The sequence below is a fragment of the Eucalyptus grandis genome, chromosome 8, assembly GCF_016545825.1.
Source record: "Eucalyptus grandis isolate ANBG69807.140 chromosome 8, ASM1654582v1, whole genome shotgun sequence".
Classification (NCBI taxonomy): Eukaryota; Viridiplantae; Streptophyta; class Magnoliopsida; order Myrtales; family Myrtaceae; genus Eucalyptus; species Eucalyptus grandis.
Window position 1 is genome coordinate 39,683,852 of NC_052619.1, and position 20,553 is coordinate 39,704,404.

A 20,553-nucleotide genomic window follows, 5' to 3' on the forward strand; every position below is an offset into this window, starting at 1 on the left:
ATGAGACGTCTCTTGATGAAGCAGAGGAATCCATCAATCTATTACTTTGTTATATCATCACTAAAAAAAATTTACCTAATTTAATTTACAATTGCATCATTTACGTGACAATTCAAAATACGATCTAACTAAATGGAATAGATAGAATCTCACTCAATCGAAATGCTAAACAGAAAATGGAATAATTAGATTAGAATCTGACTTGACATTCTAGGAAAACAGGAATTCTTTCTGATAAATTTTTAACTTATAACTAAAACATGTAATGTGTTTCTAGCTGATGTCTCCCGTTTTCCTTTCTTGCCGACTAGCTCTATACGTAAGGACCGGGTCATGATGGTGTGAATGCTTCGCCGGGGAGTCTCGACTAAAAGCAGCCTCCCTCCGACCGAGATTTCCTGCTTTTCACCTTTTGCTTTTCACACTAAATCTTTGCTGAAGATATGGTCATTCATCATGAGGGTTTGCTGCAATTTCTCCGCTACCGTGTCCTTCCTGACCACGTTCTTCTCCTCATCAGAGCAATCCACCGAAGCCCACCGACAGTTCCACTTGCGCTCTTCTTTTATTTCAAGTCTTTTTCAGCTTTCCCTACTTTCGGTTCCGCATGGCCCGACCATGTCCCCTCGTCCTTATCTCAGTGTTCAATTAGGGTGCGCATGATAACGTTTCTATTCTGGAAAACTATTTTATTCAGAAATAGTTTTTTTTTTCTATTTCTACTTTAGGAACAATTTCCGAGTAACCACCCGTGGTGGCGGCATAGTGGTTGAGCGTAGGTTCCTTTCGGGAGAGGTTCGGAGTTTGAATCCTGCGCCGTCTCGCCTTGCGAGAAAAGAACCCACGACTTACTCGGAGCAGCAAGGGTGGTGGTGACTCACCTGCTCCTCCAGGTTTACTTCGCCACGAAGCAGCGCACAGAGATTCCCTGGATACCAAAAAAAAAAAAAAAACAATTTCCGAGTAAAGACACCAACAATCCATTATCAATTTTCCAAACAAAGGACAACCGAAATTCCTTCCTCAATTGCATGATCTTTTTCCACGCCCAAGAGCAGACAGAAGGAGTAGGTGAAACCCAAAATCTCTTATTGATGCCTCTAGTCTCCAGAAATACTCGATTGTCGCCGACCTCTTCCATCCATTGGGTCATAGTTTCAAATCCCTTTTGGATTGCTGGGGTATAGCCCTTCCGGCTCTCTCCTTGAGTTGGGATAGGTTTTCTTGAAAATGTGATTCCTTCGGTGTTTTTTCAATTGCATCGGCTTGGCAAATTTTGAGGAGAAAGAGAAGCCTAGTTCCTTGGGCCTCCTTTGCTTGGAACAATGTTATTGCTCCTAGGTATCAATTCCATCTTTGGCTTATTACTAAAAATCGTTTACCTACCCAAGCTTGCCTCCGTCTCATGGTAGAATCGACTACACTTGTTGTGCTTTTTGTAATGATAAGCCTGATTCTATAGATCATCTGTTCTTTGAATGTCATACTTCGGTGACACTTGCATTTTTTTTTAGGCTACAAGATGTAACATTCAGTGGCGAAATAGGTCCTAGATGGACAACCTTCTTTGGCTTATGAAGTATCTCTCGAGAAAGGAATTCTTCCATTCCTTGTCTCAGTTTTCTTTTGGGGCTTTGTGCCATATTATTTGGAAGAAAAGGAATGATGTCATCTTCTGTGGTGAAGCTGTGGTTATCTCGGCATTAAAGAACCATCTTATTAAGGTTGTCAAGGACAAAACTCTAACTTACAAGATTGTGCCCAACTCATACAAGAATAGAAGACTTCAAAGTTGTTGGGGGTTTTGATACTTCTATTTTTTAGCTTACGTAGGTGGGTTCTAGCCATTGCGACTCCTTCGAGGTTTCCCCTTTTGGCAGTGGGTTGGTTCGTTTTGCTGGCAGATGCGGTCTGGCGATTGCTTGCTCCTACGTTGCTCTGGCCCTCTTGCTGCCGTGCTGCCACTCTTGCTAGGGTTTTTTTGCCTTTTGTTTTGGCTGTTTTGCTTTTGTTGGTTAGGTCCGCTTGTTTTGCGGTCCTCCTTGTTTTTCTTCAGCTCCATTCCACTTGTCCTGATTTGTTGTCTTTATGAGTGTAAGTTTTTGGCGTCGAACCCTCTTGTATAGTTTGGTTCTTAGCTTAATATATTCTTACCTTATTTAAAAAAAAAAAAAAAACAATTTCCGAGTAAAATAAAGTGTTTGGTAATCATACAAAATTTATATCTTGGAATATAAAAAGAATAGAAATACGTTTGGTAAAAATTTAAATTGTTGTATTTATTTATTTTTTTCTTCTTACTCACGGACCGCCAACCGCCATCGCACGACTGCCGCACGACCGTCGCACGACCGCCGCACGACCGCCGCACGACCGCCGCACGACCGTCGCACGACCGCCTACCGTCGCCATCGACCCCCCGGCAGGATAAGTATGATTTAATTTTCTTCTATTAATTTACTGTGTAGATCTAGGGTATCTCTCTATTTTTGCTTTTGTTTCCAGTAAAATAAGGAGAGAGATCTTTGTACTTTGGGCGTGCATAACTCCGGCAGTTTGGTTCTATTAGGAGGATTCTAGGATTTTGCAACGACTTCAAATATACCTGGTCAGCTAACTTTTAACATAATTTAAGAATCCTTTATTTTTCTATATGCATTTTTTTTTAAATCGATCCTGTCTGTTTTTAAATGTTCTATGCTTTTGCTTGGCATTGGCTCTGTTTTGTAAGAATCGAATAAAGAATCTCCGATTGAGCATCCTTATATAACTGGATTACTTCTTATAGGATATTGATGGCGGGGAGCCTAAAGAAAAGGATCCATTTTGGAAGTACGCGGCGTTGCTAAACGAAAATATTGGCAAGTGGAGGTGTAACTTCTGCGAACAGGAGCATTGTGGAGGTGCTACAAGGATCAAGGCTCACTTGACTGTGGTTCCATGGAGGATTGCCTGTGGGCTTCTCTGCTCTGCTCTTCAGCCACCTCATCGGGTAAGGATGACGATGCGCTCAGATGCTGTTGTCCGTTGCCTTGAACTGATTGATCAAAAAGCTGTGGTGGATGATTTGACTCAAGAGGAAGTAAAGCGAACTCATCCATTGAAAGCTGCTGGCGTAACAAGTCATCTGATTCAGTGTCACAGCTCTGCTGTGATTGATTGGATTGCTGTAAGATATCTAGATCACGTCCTGTCTGCCAATGACTAGATGGTTGCTGCGATACACACGTTTGGATGGTTGCTGCCAATGTCACCACTTCAGTTAAAAAGCACAACATGTTTTGCTATGAAGAATATAATAAATCTTTTTTTCTCACGATACACACGTTAGGACTGAATTGGCACAATTGCAATATGTTTATGACTTTTTGGGTAATTCTCCCAAGAGATGGGACATGAGATGAGGGTGGCCGACATCGCAAACCCCCCATTCGATGGGGCAACGAGTCACCAAAGTGCACCTCCCCTGCCAAATTCAACCTTCCCTAATGGACTGTTGACTTCTTTTATCGAGTCTTTTTACATTGGGACATCAGATGCACAACAGAATCCAAGTGCCCCATTGCCTTCACTAGACTATCAGCTCCATGATAACATTTTAAATGAGTTACGGGGCTCCATTTTGCTTGGTCCCATTGCATCGGATCTTCAATTCAGTAACATGGCCACAATCAGCACTCCCCAGCATTCTGGTCAACCACTTCAAAGCGACAGCCAGTGCGGATATGGCATCGATCTAGTGCCACCTATTACATCACTACTTTTCCATGGACCTCTTATTGTCGAGTCAGTTCCACAGACTCCATGGGACATCATAAATATGATAGGCCCAAGGGCATTAGAAGGTATAAAATTATTGATCTATATAAATGAGTCTTGTTGACTAAGTGCCTGTTACACTTGTTAAGTATACTTGATAAGAAATTTTTTTTTCAAAGCATTAATTACGGCGGTCGTGCGGCGGTCGTGCAGCGATCGTGCAGCGGTCGTGTGGCGATCGTCAATAGGGCCGGAGCAACGCAGAGCAAGCAATTGCCGATCGCATCTGCCAGCAAAAATGAACCAACCCACCGCCAAAAGGGGAAACCTTGAAGGAGTCGTGCGGCGATCGTGCGGTGGCAGTTGGCGTCCGTGAGTAAGAAGAAAAAATAAATAAATACAAAAATTTAAATTTTTACCAAATGCATTTCTATTATTTTTATATTCCAAGAATATAAATTTTGTATGATTACCAAACACTTTATTTTACTCGGAAATTATTTTTTTTTATAAGGTAAGAATATATTAAGCTAAGAACCAAACTATACAAGAGAGTTCGACACCAAAAACTTACACTCATAAAGACAACAAGTCAAGACGAGTGGAATTGAGCTGAAGAAAAACAAGGAGGACTGCAAAACAAGTGGACCTAATCAACAAAAGCAAAACAACCAAAACAAAAGGCAAAAAAAAAAAAAACCCTAGCAAGAATGGCAGCACGGCGAGGAGCAAGCAATCGCCGGACCGCATCTGCCAGCAAAACAAACCAACCCACGCCAAAAGGGGAAACCTTGAAGGAGTCGCAATGGCTAGAACCCACCTACGTAGGCTCAAAAACAGAAGTATCAAAACCCCAACATCTCTTAAGTCTTCTATTCTTGTATGAGTTGGGCGCATTCTTGTAAGTCGAGCTTTGTCCTTGACAACCTTAATAAGATGGTTCTTTAACGCCGAGATAACCACAGCTTCACCACGGAAGATGACATCATTCCTTTTCTTCCAAATAATATGGCACAAAGCCCCAAAAGAAAACCGAGACAAGGAATGGAAGAATTCCTTTCTCGAGAGGTACTTCATAAGCCAAAGAAGGTTGTCCATCCAGGACCTATTTCGCCACGGAATGTTACATCTTGTAGCCCAAAAAAATGCAAGTGTCGCTGAAGTATGACATTCAAAGAACAGATGATCTATAGACTCAAGCTCGCTAGTGGCCGGCGACGCTGACCTCGCCGGCCCTTGCCTTTGGCCGGCCGGTCGACGCTAGCCAGAGGAAGAAGAAGATAGGAAAAAAATTTCAAAAAATTTAAAAAAAAATCGAAAAAAATTATTAAAAAATCATTCTCTGGCCGGCCGGCGTCTACATTAGTGCCGGCTAGCCAATTTTGGCTGGATGGACTGAATTGGCACAATTGTAAAAGGTTTACAACTAAATTGGCAAAAAAAAAAAGTTTAGGACTGAATTGGCACAATTGCAATATGTTTATGACTTTTTTGGTAATTCTCCCAAGAGATGGGACATGAGATGAGGGTGGCCGACATCGCAAACCCCCCATTCGATGGGGCAACGAGTCACCAAAGTGCACCTCCCCTGCCAAATTCAACCTTCCCTAATGGACTGTTGACTTCTTTTATCGAGTCTTTTTACATTGGGACATCAGATGCACAACAGAATCCAGGTGCCCCATTGCCTTCACTAGACTATTAGCTCCATGATAACATTTTAAATGAGTTACGGGGCTCCATTTTGCTTGGTCCCATTGCATCGGATCTTCAATTCAGTAACATGGCCACAATAAGCACTCCCCAGCATTCTAGTCAACCACTTCAAAGCGACAGCCAGTGCGGATATGGCATCGATCTAGTGCCACCTATTACATCACTACTTTTCCATGGACCTCTTATTGTCGAGTCAGTTCTACAGACTCCATGGGACATCATAAATATGATAGGCCCAAGGGCATCAGAAGGTATAAAATTATTGATCTATATAAATGAGTCTTGTTAACTAAGTGCCTGTTACACTTGTTAAGTATACTTGATGAGAAATTTTTTTTCAATGCATTGATTATACATAATACAAGAGAGACGGTGCATTGGGAATTACAACATTTCCTTAATTGGGTGTTTAACATAATAACAGTGCATCGAATGTGTTGCAAGTGTCCACCAGACCCACTGGATCCGGTAAACTAACTATAATCGGCATTCTCCCATGTTCCAATTAACTGTACCCTAATTTTGATGAATAACACGCAGGTGAAGGCACATCATGTTCAATGATGGCTTTACCGGAAGAAGTACGGTCTCCTTTTAATTTGCTATGGCAACCGCAATGTTCTATTCAATCTCAAATGCCAATGAATTTCCAGCAGGGGTATCGTCATTCCAGTATAATCAATTACCTGTAGCAGGTAATTCACATTGCTTGCAAGGTAGCAATCAGCACTCTCAATTGCAAACTCCAATGGACATAGATGCCTCAATTGCATCACGGCATACAAGTGACCCTCCCATTGTTGAGGCGACAATCGATGATTCGCAAGTTCCAAAGGCAGCAACAAATACAACCGGCCCGTCATCATCACAAGGTGTGTATGGATTAATCTACATTGTTACTATGGTTCCGTTAGATCCTTAAATATCCCCAGATTATTTCATTGAAGTCTAACATATGTTTTCTATAAAATAGATATGAACAGGTGTTCTCCAACCATGAACTTACGGAGTATCTATGCCAACGATGAAATGATAAGAAACCTGAAAAGAAAAGTGAAGGAACTCGACGACAAAGAAGCTGTCATAAAGGAGCAGATGGAGATAGAGTCTGCTGCTTCCTCAATTCGGAAGAAACCGAGGCTATTGGTTGAGAGATGGCTGAAAGAGACAGAAAGAACAAGAAATAGTTTTCAAATAATTGGCCAAGCCAATGCGGAAACTTTGCCACCAAAGGAACAGGTGGAGACATTGACGAGAGAAGTGGAAGAACTCATGGGAAAAACGCTTCCACAAACACTGCTCATAGAAGAGAGAGATGCCAAAGGAGTCAAACTTTTGGAACGAAAGTTAACAGGTGAAGCGATTCATAGGAACATTGAGTTGATTTGGGACCATCTTACAAAGAATCATGGATGCAAATTGGGTATTTATGGAATGGGTGGTGTTGGGAAGACAACTATTATGATGCACATACATAATAGACTTCTTGAAGATGCAACCTTCGAAAATGTGGTTTTTTATCACTGTGTCCAATGATTTCAGCATTTATAAGTTGCAGAGTGATATTGGGAAGGCATTAAAATGGGCATTATGGAGGATGAGGATGAGAAGAAATGAGCAGCGATGTTGTCGGAGCATTTAGAAAGAAAGATGTTGACACCTAAATTTTGGCGATCTGTTTTATCATTTATCATATAAAAAATTAGAGGTTGATTTTATCCTTGAAAAAGAGTTAATTGCATAATATCTAATTTTAGGTAAATTTATTTTTAATTTGCATTTACAGTGGGCCGGTGATGGATAGGTTTGATTTGATAGTTCAGAACTTTAATTTGATGAGTTGGGCTAGGCCTCCGAAGAGAGCAAATTGACCCAAGCCTGTTATTTTCTAATGACCGACAATTGACTTATTTAATATTTCTGGAAAAGATTCGTAATATCCTTCCAATATTCAGTAAACATTTCATATATTTATGCGATATATACATTTCATGATATATTTCGTAGAAGATTGGAAGATTTTAGAGGAAACATCAAAATAATCAAATAGGAATATTGTATTTGGAGAATAGATTGAATGATATAGTTTTTGCCTCAAAATGAGAGAAATTGCATGGTCATTAGAGATTTCGCGCAGAAATTTTCTTTCCGTGATGAGATCACACTATAACATATCGCTTGGTCAAGGAAAGAAGGGGAGGGCCACACGTATTGACACATACGGCCCCATAAGGGGGCTTCTCTTCGTTTGAGGTGGAAGGAAAAAAACAAGAACAGAAAAAGTCAAAAAAGTCAAAAAGAGAGGAAAGGAATAAGGGACGTTCGGCCGGTCTTCGAGGGAGGAAAAGAAGAGAGAGAGACAGGTGAGGGAGACGTGAGGTCAAGAAAAAAACGAAAAGGAAAAGGGCTACTGTTCATCATCTTCCTCGCGTCTCCTCTCGCCGTTCCGCCTGCCGGTTTCCGCTGTGCCGGTCTCCGCCGCACCTACGCGCAGCCCCGTCGCGCACCACCCATCCGCTTACGCTCTCCCTTTGCCGCGACACAACCCCTGCCGAACCGACACCTGCCGGCCCTACCCACAGCACCAGCAACGACTCGCTGCTGCGCCGCTGCCTCTGCTCGACGTTCCAGCCCTCTCGTCGACGCTTGCTGAAGCCGCGCCGATCCCAACCGTGCTCGCCTTCCTCCCGCAACACCCGTAGCCCGCGAGATCTCGGCGTCGCCACTCTGCCTCTCCCTGCTCCGCCACTGCCCAGCCTGCTGCTGCAAGCTGAAGCTCCGCCCCTGTCACCGTCGCTCAGTCTTTGCCCGATCCGCGACACCGGAGCACCGCCTTACCCACAAGCTCCGTCACCGCATCCGCCGTCGCTGCCGCCTCGCCGCACCTCCGAACCTCTGCCCGCCGACGCTGAAGCTTCGCCAGTCCGACAAAGCCACCGCCTTACTGACCCGCGACGCCCTTGGACGCCGAGCTTCTTCCCGCCAGTCGACGCCGCGACCCGACGCCCCTGCTCACCCCCTCGCTGGTGCCCGAACGCCGACTGCTTTGCCCGAGCGCCCCTGCTCCACCGGTCTCTGCTGCCCGCTGCTCCACCCGTCTGCCGATCCACCCTCCCCGGAGCTCCAACGCCCGCCGCCACCCCTCACCGGAACGCCAACAATCACCACGTTGCTGCTTTGCTTGGAAAGGAAAAACGAAAAAAAAAAACAAAAGGAAAAAAGAAAAGCAAATTAGGTAGTTTTTCTTTCTATTAACTTTATTTCGTTTTAATTTTATTTTTTTAGTATAATGGTTCCTTAATGTAAGATTGAAACTCTTGACATGAAATTGCTTTGAAATTTGGGGATTGATAGTTTGATATTCACGTCCGAAATCTGACTCGCAATCCGATTTCATGCGCGAGATATGGTTCGTCAATTTGTAGATATCGATCCTATCTAATTTGATTTCTTTATCATGTTGGTTGAATCAATCTTATTTTATTTAAAGGAAAAATCCAAAAATATTTGAGTTAGGATTATGTTTATTTTAGAATATTTCTTATTATCTTGCATATTTAGAATAGAGATTTTTATTTCAAATTTTTAAAAATAAAAAAATCCAAAAAGTGCATTCATTTTTTTTTTTTTTTTTGTGTGGCCACACTCTAGTCTCTACTCTAACACTCACTCTCAGACACTTTGCCCCCGCTCTGCGTGGCGTGAGAGTCGAAACACACTCCCGAAATAAAATCGTCCCCACCTCCAACCTCCCGAGAATGTAGGGATTTGACCCACCACCCTCTCCCTTCCAAGTTGGAAGGTGGCCACGGCGCGAACCCCCGATAGTTGCATTCATTTAGGATGTTAGTTTTTGTTTAATTTAAGTTGCATGTTTAATTATGTGGCAATTTTAAATTTCAAAATTAATATAAAAAAAAAAAGCAACAAAAAATTCATCATGCATATGTCATGTAGAATTAAGACGTTTAGATTAATCTTGTTAGATAGACCGCATCTTAGGTTAGAGATTGATAAATTAAGATAATATCTTGCTTAAATTAGGGTTTAGCCTGACTTAACCCTTAATATAAGTGGGATAGAATCTTAATCTAGCTAGATAATTTTCACATTTTTCTAATTTTGAATTTCATAAAAAATACAAAAATGCCTTAGAATAAATTAGTTTAATTTTCTAGGATAGATTCATGTGCATGTCATATAGAATTAGGTTCATGAAATATACGTCATTTAGTGATTGTTATTAGGTTCATTTGATTGGAAATTGCTCATCATTAAGATTAGGTAATTTTGGTTAATTTAGATTGCATATTTAATTATTGCATGTTCATTAAGAAAACATAAAAAAAAAAAAATTACTTTAATCATTCATATAGTTCAGGCTATACTATTATGTCATATCATTTCATGTTAAATTAGAAGCATTACACTGCATATGGATTATATTCTCATTAAATCAGTGAAAACAAAAATTGAATGATTGCATGTTAATTAGAAATCATATCTAGGGGTTGATATAAATTCTGATCTAACAATGTAAATGCTTTCGTTGCCCTGAGGTTAGTTTTGCAATTTATTCGTTGCTTTTTATCCGGCTGTTAAATTGATGATTTGTGCACCCGCATAGTCGCCTCGCATGTCAAGAAAATAGATTTAAAATCAATTCAAGCTACCGGCCAAACATTTTTCAAAATAAAAGAGAAAGTAGCGAAATGGCGTTAGAGAAATCTAGCATAACCAAGTCACCGAACTCATTCGTAGGAGTAAAGTAAATCACCCGTTACTTTGCTTGGGTTTCTAATCGACCAACCAAAAAATAGATTAATTGCGACTCCTAATTGAAAAATCAATTGTATGTTAAGAACTTGAACCTAAGTCGCGAATTGGTATGAGTTTGGAAGAGCCCGAGCTAGGTTTAGATTTAGTAGTCCATTAGCCTAATTTTAGATGATACACCTGAAATTTAGATTGCGACAAAAGAAGAATTGTGTATTGATTCTTGATGATGTGTGGGAACATCTTGATCTTGAAGAGGTGGGATCCATGTTAGAGCACATGGATTTAAGTTCGTCTTAATCACTCGATCCTTTGATGTGTGCCGCCAGATGCAATGTCAAGAAAAGACAAAAATCGATCCTCTATCTCAAAAAGAGGCCGAGAGTTTGTTTTTGGAGGAGCTTGGACCTTAAATGCCACTTAATTTGGAAACTGAAGCAATTGTGAAGTCCATTGTTAAAGAATGTACTGGCTTGCCGATTGGAGTCATCACGATGGCAAGAACCATGCGAGGAGTGACTGATGTGTTTGAATGGAGGGATTCCTTGGTGAAATTGAAAGAATCAAGTATAGGACAAACAAATATGGAGAAGAAGGTGTTAATGAATCTGAAATTCAGTTATGATCGCCTTGGTAATCCCAATGTGCAACAATGCTTCTTATCTTGTGCACTTTATCCAGAAGATGAATTGATTCATAAGTTTGAGTTGGTAGAATTCTTTATCGACCAAAGATTGATTGGTGAATTGAATACAAGGAAGGAACAATATGATAGAGGCCTCACCATAATGAACAAATTGGAAAATGTTTGTCTATTGGAATATTATGATAGTCCATGGAGTGTTTATGGGAAAAGGATGAAGATGCACGATTTGATTAGAGACATGGCATTGCACATCATGAGTGCGACTTCGATTGTAAAATCGGGAAAGGGATTGAAGAGGATTCCACATGAGGAATATTGGACTGATGCTTTGGAGAAAGTGTCTCTAATGAAAAATAACATTAGCGAATTTTCGTTGAACTTGTCACCAAATTGCCCTAAGCTATCAACTCTTCTATTAGATTATGGCTTGTCACATGATGTGGTCATCCCTAATTCCTTCTTCAAAAATTTATGCGAGCTAAAGGTTCTAAATTTGAGTGGACATAATATGACAGAACTTCCAAATTCCATCTCAGACTTGGTAAACTTGAGGGCATTATTGCTTCGATATTGTATGGAATTGCGCCATATTCCTTATCTAGGGAAGCTCACATCTTTAAGAAAGTTGGACGCTAAAAACTGTAGGAGTCTTGAAGCCCTTGAGGGTCTGGAAAAGTTGGTGAACTTGAGATACCTTGACCTTATTGAAACACGTATTGAGAGATTGCCCAAAGGAATGTTGGACCATTTATTAAACTTGCAATATCTTAAATTTTTGGTGGTAAATAAAGAAGACATTACAAAATTGGAGGCATTGGAGACATCTAGATGCTACCTTAAAAATGTGGATGATTTCAACAAGTGTGTGAGTGCTATTGAGCGGAGTAATAACCCTCGCTATTACGACCTCAACGTGCATCTAGAAAAAACAAAGTTTATTGCGGAAGTAAGTGATCATACTCGATTTGGGAATTTGAGGAATTTGGGGAGGGAGTCATCATTTGGGACTGGGGTCATGCCATTGTGAGCGTAGGAGGCGAATGCACTGGCATTTTTATTTTGATTCCCGAGATGCGCAAGAAATGAGAATGAGAAAATGTGACTATATAACAAATTTGTCGGCATCGGTCCACTTGAATGCCTAAAGCATCTAGCAATAGAAGAATGGGGAAACTCGGAGGTTCTCTGTGGAGGAAGAGATGAAGAAGTAATCGATAGTCGTGACTCCCAGCCCCACCCCTACCCCTACCCCTACCCCCTACCCCCTACCCCTCTCCTCTTCCCGAGGCTTAGGGTTTTGCAAATATGTAGATGTCCGAAACTGAAGTATCTCTTTGGTCATGGGTCTAAATCCAACCTTCCGCATCTACGAAGTATTGAAATATATGGACTGAGGTGGGGATAATAGCAGCAGTTACATCCCCACCACCGCATCCACTCCCATTTTTCCCTAGTCTGGAACAGATTTCTATTGAGGAATGTAATAAAATGAAGAGAGCGGTGGAATCTGAGTGGATGCCCCCACTTCCCTACTCTGAAAAGAATCAAAGTTAGATATTGTGAGAAGATGGAGGAGATAATCGGAGGTCCTCCACCATACTTGCTAGTTGAAGATATTTCTCTCCAATCTCTTAGGGTAGAATGTTGTGGTAACATGAGAAAGCTGTTTCCGCATGAGTGGCTGCTCCATCTTCGAAATCTTCAAAGTATCGTCCTTCCAGCCTTCTTCAATTTCTCTCCCAAAGCTGGAGAAGTTGGTGCTAGGCAATCTACCCCAGCTGAAGAGCATATGCGAAGTCCCAATAAGCTGCGATTCCATGATATATTTGATTGTGGACAATTGCTCAGAACTGAAGGGGATTCCTTTGCAACTGCAATTGCGTGAAAGTGAGGAGCTTCCGCATATTTGGGTGGAAGATGAAGAAATGTGGAAGATGCTGATGTGGGATCATCCGAATGCTCAGGCTATTCTTCAACCTTATCTCCAAAAAGGGGAACACACTAATAGAGAAAGTCCTTTATTCTGGGAGGGATGGAGTTCTCCAAATGCTATAGGTTAATGAGTTTAATCGATATACAATTGCTTCACTTCTTAAAAGTCCTTACAAAGATGTAGCTTTTCCGTCTATATGGTCACGCAGCTCTCTCTAACAGTGCCCTTTTGCAGAACTGGACCCCAAGGGAAAGGATCTCCTGTGACTCTGCTCTTGAAGAAAGCCCTACTGCTCGAGCATGCTTTCCTGCAAACTCGACTCAAGTTGCCATATGGATTGACTTTCTTTCAAGTGGCCATGCTTTGTGTATTTTGAATGCGATCGCAAATCTGGTTGATATTTCAGGTTAGTCACCATACCTCCACCTCCAAAGCCGAGGATTAAAGCCACGACACCGTCCATATTTACCGACTCGTAATCAAGTCTCTACAAACTCTTGAGAGTTGACAAATTTAAAAAGGCTTTCCAATTTCCACCCACTTGGAAGAAAAAACAAGCTCAGGCTTAGCCTTAGGACATCGAAATATATTTTATTTTTCATTTACGGAACTTCGTGGATAGTGATTACATTTTGTTGTTCGATTTCTCTTCTTACTCTTTCATCTTTATATTCATAAGCATTATCTATGTAACTATAACTTATCGATGGCTTGATTTGCCTTCTTTGTCTATCTGCTACTATAATGTCTGTTGAGTCTACTATTTATTTCGTATCACTGATTTTAGGAGCTGTAGCCTCATTTGTAGTCCCAACCTCCGTTGCCTCTGAGGTCTCTAGAGTCTCCACTTGAACCTCCAACTCACTACCAACACTGTGATTTCTTTGCTCTACCATTGGTATCTCAAGACTCCTCTATCAAAGCATAGCTTTCTTGTAAGAGATCATGTCTTTGTTAGCTAGAAAATAGAGTGATCTTGGATCAATGCATCACGGTTGATAGACTTTCACACTACATGCATAACCTAGAAATATGAACTTTTTCTTCATCGGCTCAAGCTTACCATCACCTACATAAGCATACATAGAATACTTGTAATCCAAAGTCTTCCAAATGATAGCAAATGATAGAGATTGATTAACAAGGCAACGATTCCAAAACTATAGCCCAAAATTCCTTGCCTAGACTTGTATGCGAAAACATGCATTGAGCTTGCTCAAGTTAAATTTTTGTTTGTTCATTCTGCAATGTCATTTGGCTGTGGTGTTCTAGGCATTGTGCAATGTCTCATATCCCCCCCTCTCTATGGTAGAGTTCAATAATATCTTTACTACAAAACTCCATGTCATCATCGATTCTATGACAGTTGGTTTGTTTATTTGCCTGCTTCTTAATCACTACCTTAAACTTCTTGAATCAATTTAATACATTAGATTTGTACTTCATGAAGTATACCCACACCTTCCTTGAATGGTCGTTAATGAACGTCGGTATATATCGAGCATCTCCTTTTGAAGGAACCAAAGATGTTTCCCAATTGTTTGAACGAATGCATTCAATCGGTTGCTTAATCAAATGAATAGTTGTGCTGAATTTAATCTAGTGTCGCTTCCCAAAAATGTAGTGCTTACACAAATTCAACTTTCCTATATTCTAATCCTTTAGCATTGTCCTCTTGCTCAACATCATCGAATCTGCCTCGCTTATGTGCCCCAACCATATATGTTATAATTGAGTTAGGTATTTGTCTAACTCACCTAATGAAATTGTAATAGCTCTTGTCATGGTTTTTCATAGTAGATGATAGAGAGAATTTACTTCCCCTTTATCATTATCACATCACACGAAAATCTTTAGTAGTTCACCTTCAATGTGCTTACACCTAATGTTATCGTGTGGTCCCCCCTCCCAAAAAAAATAGGTTCTTTTTTCGCTCCAATACATGTCCCCATGTCTTTCAGTGTACGTACTAGTCCATCGTGCATTCAAATCCAATCTATGCATATTCCCAAAACTTTGCATGTTGCATTATTCCCAATCAAAATTCCACCACCATCTGCAATTTGATAAATCATATCATAAGAACACCCTAAATCCAGCACTTTGTTCATCACCTAACAAGCCAGTAGTCACACACAAAATAGCCTACGTTCATGACCTCCATCTTTATGATTGCATACTTCAAGACTAACTCAGACTCATCCTAGGACAATTTTTTGGTGCACTTTAGGAGTCCCTTGCACTTGTTTTTGTCGTCAATGTCATCACTTTCGTGTTATTGTTGGTCTGGAATTTCTTACTTTTCACGACAAATTAGATCCAATAATTGGGGGTCTATGGCTGATCATTTTACCTAAGATACACTCGATGAAAAGTGGATAGGAATGAAGAAGCTTTTGCACCAAAAGCTCCAGAGCGAAGAGGACCAAGAGAGTAAAGAGAGAGTTAGTGACGAAAAGGACACTAAAAACTAGGCCCCACTTAGGACACCTGTCAATCACTTAAGGGATAGGCTCATGGTCTATATGATAGGTGTTGATACCTGATTTTTATCGATGTGTTAGACAAGGTAAATCTCGAGATTAGGGCTTTCAATTACAACAAAACTCGTTTCTTGGTCAAAAATGTCATTTTCATTATTTTTTTTTTCATTGGCTCTTCATTTGTAAATAATTTTCTAGTCATTTTCATTAAAAGGCCAAAAAGTCAAAATTTTGACTTTTGAGTTGACTTTTTGATCAACTATTTAATTAAAAGTCAACCCAAGGTCAAAATTTAGCTTTTTGTTGAAAAAAGTTTCCAATTGGTCATAATTTCACTTTAACCACTATAGTTTTCCCAAAAAAAAAAAAAATCAAAGTTTTGATCATAAAATTAACCTTTTAATGATAAGTTAGTAGTCAACTCTTTGACCAAAATTTTTAAAAAAAATGTAAAGACTCAAAAATCATCTTATTTTAGCTTCAATTTGACTTTGGTATTGTAAATTTTACAAAAAATGATTAAGAATCTCATTTTTGAATCTTTCATATTTAGATTCAAAATCAATCAATAATAAAATTACTTTCTTTCTAGTTGTATTTTGACTTAACTTCTTTTACAACATTTGAACTAGAGGCCATTGGCCATTTCAAGATCATATGTGCAATCATTTTAGTGACTAGATAGGTTTTTCAAGCAAGAGGGACCATAGGCATTCAAGTGAGGGAGACGACTGATACCATTGTTGTAGAAAGCAAGCTTACAAAGGGTAATGGAGGAGAGAGATGAAAAAAAATGCCAATATTTTATCTTCTTCTTCATTGGATAGTAGCCAAAAAAGTCCACATGGACTGATTTTTTAAAAATGCCAAGTCACATTAAATTTTTAATTATAAAAGTCACGTAATTTCTGGCCAAAATTTCTTGCTAGAGGTACTTAACTAATTGTTTTTTTCTCTACTTTGGCACTAAAGTAACCGCCATACACAACTTTCAACATTTCTAATATCCTTCTTGCAATCTCTAGGTATCCAAAATTCTATGCTCATGCTCTTGCATTAGTAAAAAAACATATAACAATAATAATATGTTATATGCTAATAGATAGACAAATGGGCAATTCAATTGAGTCCACTTAACTCTCGTTTTATACCATGATTCTATTATAGATTCAAACTTTTTATTAATCTTTCTCATGTCTCTCTAGAAGCTCGTTTGGTCTAATTGTAGCTAAACTATAACTATGTTATGTCGTAACTATTTTATGAAGTGTCATAACTTTTATGTTTGGTAATACATATTTTATAATTGAAATACCCCAAAACTGTGTGAAACAGCTTCTCAAAAGTTATTATAGCCTTGCTGGTATGACAATCGTGAGGTACTTGCCAAATACCTTGTGAAATCTAAAGCCCCAATTTTCATAACCGAAACTGATGCAGGGTTCAAGTGCATTTCCAACAACCCAAAATGTATATGAAGAGAGAAAAATCCATTGTCCTTTGGCTAATATATATGAAGAGAGAAAAATCACGCATGAGAAGTTGTGAAACATAGTTTGTTTGAATATGTTTCCTAATATAATTGTGGTGTCAACGCAGATAAATATGGATTCGTTCTTAATAAATAAACTAGTGGACCTATTCGGTTACTGTACTTGACTGGAACTCGAGTGGGTCCACGAATCGGTAGGCTAGTTCCCAGTTTTGGATTCTATAGTGGGAAACGGCCCATCCTAAAATCGATCACCCCACTATTAATACTACATAATATATCACACATTTTAGATCTCTTTCTTGTATATACATGTATTGTTATCAATTTTCTCTGATGTAGAACTCAATTGTCTTGTAACATGAAAACACGAAATTTTTGTGCATGCTGATGAATTCAAACAAAGGTATATTAAAAAAAAAAAAACTATGGTAAAGAGGACATATATTCTATTAGTGAAAAGAAAAAAAAATAATTAAAGAAATCATATCATATAGAAAAAGAAGGATCTGTGTGGCCCGAAAATAATAAGAGTGACACGTGTCAATTAAAAACTAGTAAAATTTTGTTTTGAGTGCTGTGAGTAGATCAGGTCAATAGGAAGATTTAGATATGTTAGGTCAAGCACTGGGCTAAAAGTCTCGCCATGCCCACTATTAAGGGCCCGTATGGTAATGTTTCTATTTCTTCCGATTTGGTAATGCCAAACTTATTTTTCTATTCCTCAGAGTAGAAAAGTAGCTGGAAAATAGATTTGGAATAGAAATAAGAAACAAAAAAAAGTAGCTTCTTATTCCCAGGAACAATTTCTAGAAATAAGTCTTTTTTTTCTTTTCTATTTTTCTTTTATTCTTCTTCCTTGTTGCGACCACCGCCAACTGCCTACCCACTGCCAGCCACCTCTGACCACTTGCAACCACTGTAAGCCAACCGTCGGCAACCAACCATCATCGATGCCAACCTCCGGCACCGCCCAACTATTGGGGACGGTCATCGCCACCCACAACCCACCAGCCAACGATCGCCACCAACTACCTTTATTGCCGCTTGACTGTCGTCGCTATCACCCAACTGTCGGCAGCCTGTCGTTGCCGTCTACCATTGCCCGACACCGCATGACCACTACTTACCGTTGGACCACCAACCGTCACCATCGATCGCCAAGCAAACGGGTGGCCGCAGGAGGGGGCAACAACCAATGGGCTATGAACGACGGTCTTGCGGCAGCGGTTGGTGATGTTGGTCGGCAATCCTACAACAGAGGCAGCAGTCATGTGACATTCTAAATTTTAGGTTATGTTTTCAATTTAATGAGTTAGGCATTTCATCGACGCACCTATAGTGTTATTCTCTAAACTAATCACTCATGAGATAGCTAGACTATCTAGGGAAGCTAATAAGGAATTTTAATGCAATAAACTTGATAATTCGATCAAAGAATCGATTGCTCGATCGTGCTCATCTGCAATGATCATTACGGCACCATCAAAATTGATCAGAGATTATAGATAGGTCGATTTAACTAAGATATGTGATTAGTGTGTGGTTGATTCCACCAAATTACAAAATTTCTGTTAAACAGCACTAGACCGATTCTTCTGTAATTTCTGCACCATGTGCCCGTATTTGAAATTTTGAGATTTCTACAACAACTGAGAGTCGCAACTATGTCGAAGATGTATAATGTGACTCAAAAATAATCGACCACGGGTCAATTGCACTAAAAATTTTTAAAAGCTACCCGGTAGGTTAGGTCATGCTAAAATCGTGCCAGATTGAAATTAACTGCAAATTTGAACTCAATTTCAGAAATTGAAAGTTCTATCATATCATGATTTATTTTAGGAATGTCGACTCATCCTCTGAAGAATTTTCAGCGAGTTTGAGATTTTTACAAAAAATCAATTCGGACGATTAGGAAAATAATGAAAATTTGGATGGGACAAATTGTAGGGATTTTTGGCCTTCTTATCAAGCTATTTGGCGAAGGGGACTTGTGGAAATTATATGGACTTCTTCATCATCAAAATTGGACCTCAAATTGGAGAGATTGGGGATGAAATTGAAGTCCAAATTGAATAAATTCAAAGTTAGGCATGGGGGGTGCAACATTTGGTACCAAATTGTTTTTTTGGGGGATTAAAAATACAAGAAAGTAATAGGGGGGACCAAGCAATTAATTAAGGGGATATTTTGCTTTGACTCTCCCTCACCGCGGCTTCTCTAGCAAGCCTCGCCAGCTACTTCCCTCCTTCGGTCTCTCTCCCGTGCACGCCATCTTCATCGACTTCCCCCTTCGCAGTTTCTGTTTTATTTTCATTCTCTGCACATTCCTTTGCAGCCCACGCTCTCTGTTTCCCCTCATCAAACTCCCCTCAGCTTATGCCGAATTGCCAGTGCTAGCTCTACTCAGCCCACAATCAAACTTCCCCCTACAGTAGCTCTTCCACCGAATTTCCCTCTCTCTGCCATGCCAGCTCATCCCAGCATCTGCTCCCCTATTGATCGTCCCTCTCCACTGACCCTCCATTTCTCTTATGTGCTACCCCACTGCCAACGTTCATCCCACCACTGTTTCTCTTCATCCGCTGCCCTGCCCACGAGAAGTCTCACCGAGTCAAACTCTGGCAGAATTCTCCCCGTTGTTGACTCGCAAGCCCCATCGAAGCAGCTCCTCTCCTTCGTCCATCTTCATTTCACTATCCGTAGCCCCTACAGTAGCTTCGTTCCAGCGACATTCCCCGAGCCCAATAGTCCGCAAGCTCAGCCCGCACATCTTAGCTTGTCTTTAGTCACGCGCAGCTTGCTTCAGCCCAATTTTGTTCCAGCTCGATTCAAGAACAAATCTCAGGCCATTTTCGGGCCCTCTCGAGCCTTCGTTGGCGCCGCCACAAGCCCAAGTTTTAGCTGCCATCGCGTCGCTGTCACAATGAACTGGTTTTTGCACTAAACTGGTGAGTTTATGCACTAAACTCTACTTAAGATGCTCATGACGTTTAAGGGGTGTTTAGTTTAAGTTAATTATGGATTAGGTGGTTAGTTAGATTAGAATAATGATTTAATTAGTTAATTATACATGTTAGATGGTTAGAATAGCATAATTAAAGACTAGGTAAGTTGTATTATTTATCTAGATTGGTTTAGGAATTTTGCGGACTTGTTTCGGTATTTAATTAGGTTTTTCCAGCCTAAGTTAGTATTTTTGGTATTTAATTGAATTATTTAATTAATTTTGATAATTATTTAATTATTTATTATTTTTTGGAAATTCGATTCGGATAGCCGGTGACCGGAATTTCATGCTGATTGCAATGGTGTGTTAAGTTTATGCAATTGAGTATTAATTTGTGCAAATTGAGTGCTGATTGGAATTTTGGTTAATTATTACAAAATTTGTGGATTTTGATATTTATTCAGAAAATCATAGGTGTCGGGTTTTAACACTGAAAATAGTTTTATATACTATATAAGATAGTGGGATTTTAAATAATGGACTATCAATTTTTTTGATTTGATCTAACCGTGTATCCACACTTGACTAATTTACCGTGTATTTCTAATACGAAGAAAATATGACAGGTTCACCATTTTAATTGAGGTATTTGAGTGCAATGCATGGTGTCTAGGGACGAGATTGAATGGTCGTGCATCGGTTAAGATAAACTGTTCTAGGCTGTTAAGATGGACGTTACCCCTATATAGGACGCCCTTAGACAACGGGAAGCCAGTTGTAGTAGATTCTGGACCC

At 39.9% G+C, this 20,553-nt stretch overlaps 2 protein-coding genes across 2 annotated transcripts; both read left to right on the forward strand.

The window, feature by feature from the left end:
* The first annotated feature begins 6,124 nt into the window (after positions 1-6,124).
* Positions 6,125-10,874, forward strand: LOC104448302 (probable disease resistance protein At5g47260). Its single transcript, XM_039301179.1, has 3 exons — positions 6,125-6,347; positions 6,449-7,125; positions 10,456-10,874. Exons 1-2 carry the CDS (start codon positions 6,224-6,226, stop codon positions 7,009-7,011), a joined length of 687 nt encoding a protein of 228 aa, XP_039157113.1. The 5' UTR covers positions 6,125-6,223; the 3' UTR covers positions 7,012-7,125; positions 10,456-10,874.
* Positions 10,665-11,924, forward strand: LOC120287215 (probable disease resistance protein At4g27220). The gene has a single exon (XM_039299942.1). The coding sequence runs from the start codon at positions 10,665-10,667 to the stop codon at positions 11,922-11,924; it is 1,260 nt and encodes a 419-aa protein (XP_039155876.1).
* Positions 11,925-20,553: the final 8,629 nt, after the last annotated feature.

Excerpts from the sequence above, each read along its gene's own strand:
- LOC120287215 (XM_039299942.1), top strand. The coding sequence starts at position 10,665 with ATGCCACTTAATTTGGAAACTGAAGCAATTGTGAAGTCCATTGTTAAA.
- LOC104448302 (XM_039301179.1), top strand. The coding sequence starts at position 6,224 with ATGGACATAGATGCCTCAATTGCATCACGGCATACAAGTGACCCTCCC. Across the intron at positions 6,348-6,448 it reads CGGCCCGTCATCATCACAAG|ATATGAACAGGTGTTCTCCA; the intron begins GTGTGTATGGAT and ends TCTATAAAATAG.